Source organism: Halichoeres trimaculatus, unplaced genomic scaffold, assembly GCF_033239565.1.
Source record: "Halichoeres trimaculatus isolate MK-OKI-2021-1 unplaced genomic scaffold, fHalTri1.1 fHalTri1_scaffold_13, whole genome shotgun sequence".
Classification (NCBI taxonomy): domain Eukaryota; kingdom Metazoa; phylum Chordata; class Actinopteri; order Labriformes; family Labridae; genus Halichoeres; species Halichoeres trimaculatus.
The window spans coordinates 26,322,119-26,328,118 of record NW_027437191.1 but is presented as its reverse complement, the minus strand read 5'-3'; the positions used below and the strand labels follow the sequence as shown (position 1 = coordinate 26,328,118).

Here is a 6,000-nt window from a genome sequence, read left to right as displayed (position 1 = left end):
CCTTCAGGTCTTTAAATCATTATTTTCCACTATAATCGAAAATTAACATTTTTGATTCCACCTACAATACGTCCTGCTGCCTCCTCATTTCTCTAATCTATTTATGTGTAACTGCCAGATTATTCAAATATGCTTTATTGTCTGATCCTTGGCACCATTACAAATGGGACGTCTCCCTTTATGTGTTTAAATACAATAAATTCTAATGAAAAACAAAAGCTAGTTTTTTTTTCTTTCAAAAAAAAAAAAATTAGTTTTCCAAGCTATTACAAGTGTGATTTTTAACATAAGAATAAAGCTGTTGTATTTTCAGATTGAAGCTGCTACTTTATGGGTATATATCTTTTGATCAATTGGAAGTATGTAGCATATGGCAATAGTAGATGAAGCTGAAACTATATTAAGGTGAAGCTTCCACAAAGCTATCAGAGGCCAAATATAAAGTCCAAAAAATCAGCATAAATACTCCCTCTGCAATGTTCATATAATTATCTACTGCTGATACACAAAATCAATTATTATATAATAATTAATATAATTGATATTTTTTAAGTTGTTTTGTTTTTACTACTGGACAATTTCAATGTAACCCATATCAACATAGACGTACAAGCAAAGAAACTTGGCTTTGAAGTCATGCCCTTATGCTGATATGACCGATAAAGATGTGAAAAAGTCACAATTATAATTTTTCTTGTCATCATTTAAGTCCAGCTCAAGAACAGCAGGTAAGCAGTGTTGCAACACAAGATTTATTCAGAGCAAGAAATGCCAACACCAGCATGATAAAAATTGTACAAACCTCACAAGTTAAATCAAAATATCACGTAGCAACTCGTGACCTGGAACATACAGCAAAAATACCAACAAAAACCCATGCCATGTGGTAAGAAAACTGCTGCAAGTGACAGAGAAGAAAGGGTAAAAGGGGAAAAATGAACGTTGTATAAAAACCCCTTATCACTGCACCGCTGAAAGGAACGCTAACATTTTAATAAACGGATGATTTCACAAATATTCATATGGGTTTCTTTTGCATTCTAGCATGTCACATGTTAGTGTTGAGATTCTCTATGTAAATAGTTACAGTTTAGCTTTTACATCTGATATTACAATATCTAGTCTATTGACTTTCTTTAAGTGGCAGAATTGTGCTTTTACTCCCATTTCCTTTATCAGTAAGAATCACTGACTAAATCAAAAAATACAAGCCGTCAGTCTATCTAATACAGTATTTAGCTGTTAGGAAGCTGCAGACACAAAGCTGTGGACAGTGATGGAAAGTCAGGGAATGCAGTGAGAGCCCAAAGAAGAAACGTCTTTAAAGGAAAACTCCCCCTCGTGGCAGTTTGGTGGGAAGCTGAAACTGAAAAGTGTCACATATATTGAAAAATATCACAAAGTACAGGTACAAATTATAATTTAGAAGTAGTCAATCACATTTTTCGATTATCCTTTTGATTAAACATGAGTTCAAGTGTTCAAATAAAATTCAAAATCCAGAGAACAAGATAACAATCAGGACTGTTTTTGGCTATGTTTAAGATCTTTCTGTGTTTAAATTAATTCTGAGAAAATTCAAAGATGACTGATGGTGATTAATTTTTGCCAAAGCGTAGGTACATATGATAGTTGGCTGGTTTCAACATCCAATTTGGCTTCTAGCATAACACATAGATATTTGGCATGATGTGATTAAGTAGCCATTATCATTTATACCTCACATGAACTAGTGCTTTCTGGGAAATGCTATAAACAGAAATAAATTTATTTTTTACAGCCTCTGGGAGGACATTGTGTTTGTTTTGACTCTGGCGCCCCCTGTGGACTATTTGGCACATGTGCGAGACAATTTTTATTAAAAAACTTCATCCTACCATATGTAAACACTCATGTGTATGAGTCAATGAAAGTTTTGCAAATGTAAATAATGTGGATTTTTTTAAATCACTTTTTATCTTTTAATTTATTAAACTGACCAGTTTTGCCCATATAACTTCATGGCTGATTTGGCCCTGTTGCTGGTAGCAAGGAGGCCAAAGGCCCGCCTCTGTACCTCATCCTAACTCAAACAAAGTTAGGTTTATCCAAAGTCAGGGAGGTTGGATCTTGTAGTCTTCACAAAAGGGTAAAAATTTAAATAAACAGCACAGCAGAATCTCTTTTTGGTTCTAAAAAACTAGGCCTAAGTGTCAAAATAAAAACCGCAGATCTTCAGGTTGAGGTTTGATCTAAAAGCGCAGGATTAAACATGTTAACAGCTTGGGTACGACATCCATAGGTTTCTCATTTCTTGATCAGCCAGAGTTTAGCTAGTCATAACCAGGGGCGTCTCCAGACCTCTCAGAGTGGGGGGACACTGACCTGTGTTGGGGTGGGGCCTAGAAAAGAATTCCTAGTTTACACATAGTTAAAAATGTCTTAGTTTTTGTGCAGGTTGAGTTAAGGCAGGTGGGTAAATTTGGACAAAAATAATGAGGCTCAAAGTACAATTTGGTTCAAAAAGCTCAAACAAAACAGACATCACAAAGGATTTGATCAAAGTGATGCATCTGAGATTTTAAAATGTTCAGCTGTGACATGTTTCAAGTCTAAAGCTTTAGATTTTCTCAGACAAACAGCTACAGTTTTAAACATGATCCTGTCAGTGTTATCCTTTGTTCTTTCTCTGCACTGGGTTTGATGTTCAGTGTTCAGGGGGGGGGAGTTTTCCTTTAAGTGTCAAATCAACTCGGTGACATTTGCTCCAGGTTGCTTTCAAACAGGAATCACCAGCACAAAGTCTTGTCAAAGTCACAGTTTCCACAAACTCGCTGTACAGTTTTTGCTTCATGTACCACATGATAATACTTTTGACATATTCCAATAAAGTGCATGCAAGATCAACGGTGTTCAGAAAACATACTCCACCAGTGCTGCGATTTCAGACTGGACGTCATCGTAAGGCCGATTCAGATCAGACACTCCGTCGGTAAGATTCAGTGCACAGACGTTGCTCCAGGACTGCTGGCTCAGGTATTCATTCATCTTTTCAAAAACAATCAAACAATTAGAAATAAAAGTGCTGCTTGGTCATCATGTCCAATCGTGGCTCAGACAGTTTGATGCGTGATCGGAGGGACGATTTTCCACAGGACGAGTGCAATTTACAATGACGGATGGGGACGTTTGACCCTGTAAGTCCAGAGGAGCCATCAGCTTAAAGAAAGAAAACTCATATCTACAACTCCCTCCCTCCTTCCACTCCAGTCCGCCTGCCTGCCGAGTGCCCTTTAGTCACATTAAAAACATCAAAACATGGAAACAAAGGTGTCCCTGTGCAAAGACGAACATGACAGAACCAAAGTCCTTTCACCCACGTCAGACTCCGAACACATGATTGTAGTAAAAGGTTTGTACAAAACGCAATACATCTAGAGTTAGTAAAAAGGTCTATCAGCTCTTTGCTAGTTTGATTCATAAGAAATTGCATATACCCAAACATTTTATATAGATTGCATCCCATATCTAAACAAACAATTTTATATTATCATACCAATATTGCTGACATGTTTTCCTATTCGCTAGTCAAAATTAACCGCAAAAAGAACGTCAAAATGGCAGATTGTCTCCTACGTTTTCCGTAGCCATTGGTCTTTCTGCGTCATTTTTGTATCAACAAAGTCAAATGACAAAACGGGACTGTTTCAAACAAAAACTCTTAAGGGGATGATGGGATTTGCACCGGTAAGTTTCCGTGTAGTGATGTTTGAGATCTTATAGCATTGGTTCTTCTCGTAATTTAAAGATTTACACTAAGAAGAGGCCGCATGGCCCGCTTTCTTTCAAACGTTACAAAAATGAATGAACATACATCTGTTAAATGACCTCTAGCTTGTGAAAAAAGCCTTTCCAAAATGATTGCTCTTCACGTCGCCTCTCTGCTCCCCTTTAACCCGTGATGCCCATTTTAATGTATGTAAATCACATTAATATAAAAAAATGATTCAAGCTTACAATAAATAAATAAATAAATAAATACATACATATACACGAGAATGTGCATACATTAGCAGCTATAAACAGTACGTCACATCATGTCAGATCATATGAAAATGTACAAAACATGTATGTTTCTTTAAAACTTTTCTCAAAGCAAGGCAACAACATCCAAATAAAAAAGTACCCATGAAGTGGAGAGCAGACGAAACTAAAGACGGATGGTAGATCACAGCAGCAAAGAACAACCCGTTCCCCTCGCGCAGACTCTTGTTGTTTTTGCTTTGCATGTGTGGTTTGGGGCTCGGTTGGGGCTACACCTGGATCCCCTGAACCGCCTGTTTGATGTTCTCCAGCAGTGCCTTGTTTTCCGGGCTCTGGTACTGGTCCTGGTGAGTGTACATGTCTGTCAATGTACTCACATATGTGTCAAAGTTCTGTTCGTTCATTGGCTCCTGGAAGGAAGAGAAATCCACACAGACACACTCAATCAGAGAGATTAAAGGTGCTGCGTGTCCATCACAGAGAGAGACTGTAGGAAAAGATGGACGACACAGAAGCTCCCATAAAGTGAAAACAAAGCATGTGGAGCTCACCCTACTGGCCCCCTTATTAACAGATGGAAGATATGTCTGGTTAAGACACTACCACTGACGGCTTTGTGCCAACCTGAGCAGTAAGACATCAACATCCCAGCAATGAAAGCTGAGATTTTACTGGACAGACTCAGAAAGAGATGCAGATGTGTTGTCCATCCTTTCTTACAGCTATTATCAGACCTTCAGTAACATGTTGCAGGAAAGATTTGGAGAACAAGCGGGCAGCAGGGGAAGAAAGAAACACCAAGCCGACTAGGAAACACCTTCTGTGTCACATTCAGAGCTACTTCAGACATCTACACTTCAGCCTGTGAGGAGTCTACGCAATGCAACTACAAAACATGCAAAAAATCAGGAGAGGGATGGTTAGCTGGTGGATGGATGAAGGGTTAATGTGAAGCATATGGAAACAGAAGCTGAACGTTAAACTAATGGGAGGGGAAAGAGAAAGCTGATCGTCTGTCTGGTTTGGCTAACGTGTTTCAGTCGAAATATTTCTCAGATATTTGGCTTCAAAAATTACTCGGTAGGTTCAGGTTTGTCATTTTTTCTATAAAGGTTAGAGTTTCTTTTCATAAAAGTTCCATTTGACAAATGGTGTACCCCAGGGCTTATTACTTGGCCCACCACTATTCAGCTAGTGTCGTCTTTCTTACCATTATTCCTACAAATAGTGACCAAAAGTTGAGTAATTCTAATCTGAAAATGAAAGTCTTTGAGTTCACTCCCAGTTAATCCTCCCTTTTGCATTTGGCATGACTTTTTTCTTTGCTGATTGATCAATTGCTACTGACTTCCTGGTGAACGTGTGGCTAACTGAAATATCAGCTATCTGAAAGTTTTTGCGTTGCCTTGACGAATGGAGATCTGGTTTCAGCCTTGCTTTGAGATTTCTGTATTTAGGGGCTTCTGGAGCTTAAATTACAATTTTATTGAGGGTGAACTTCAAGGCAAACTGTGTTACAGTGGCATGTTGAATGCCCCGTGTGGCACCATATGCACAGTGATGCTAAACCTTAATGCTAATGGTGTTTATGGACATCCAAATTATTTTCTGACCCAGAACATGCTTTTACTCCTGTATCTCACGGACAAATATCTCTACAGGAGGTTTTAGCTTCTCTGATATGCAAGCTGTTTCGAAAATCCACATCAGTTCAGTTTTGTCGAAGATTTTATAACATCTGAGTGAAGTCCTTGTGATCTGCAAGACTCATGGGTAGCTGTGATGAGCAGACGCCACAGCGGGCTGGGGGATAGAGGAATAGAGGAAGGGGAGGATGACAGTGCAGAAGAGAAGGATAATTGGATAAAGGATAAATGGAGCTCTTACTCTGGGAGGCATCTGTAAACAGCAGTTATGCTTTACTGGGGCCTCTTTCTGTGGCAGCGGTCTCTACAGGAGAGGGTGTACAGAGAAGTC

General features: G+C 38.7%; 1 protein-coding gene across 5 annotated transcripts in view; it reads right to left on the bottom strand.

The window, feature by feature from the left end:
• Positions 1-747: 747 nt before the first annotated feature.
• myt1la (myelin transcription factor 1-like, a) overlaps positions 748-6,000 on the bottom strand; it is a 73,436-nt gene continuing 68,183 nt past the window's right edge. For 4 of the 5 annotated variants that reach the window (XM_074684921.1, XM_074684923.1, XM_074684920.1 and 1 more), the window contains exons 23-24: positions 5,911-5,973; positions 748-4,433 (exon numbers count right to left, since the gene is read on the bottom strand). In XM_074684921.1, coding sequence (XP_074541022.1) covers positions 4,293-4,433; positions 5,911-5,973 — 204 coding nt within the window. In that variant the 3' untranslated portion in view covers positions 748-4,292. The remainder of the gene's footprint in view (positions 4,434-5,910; positions 5,974-6,000) is intronic. The other variant, XM_074684924.1, reaches the window with a different exon arrangement.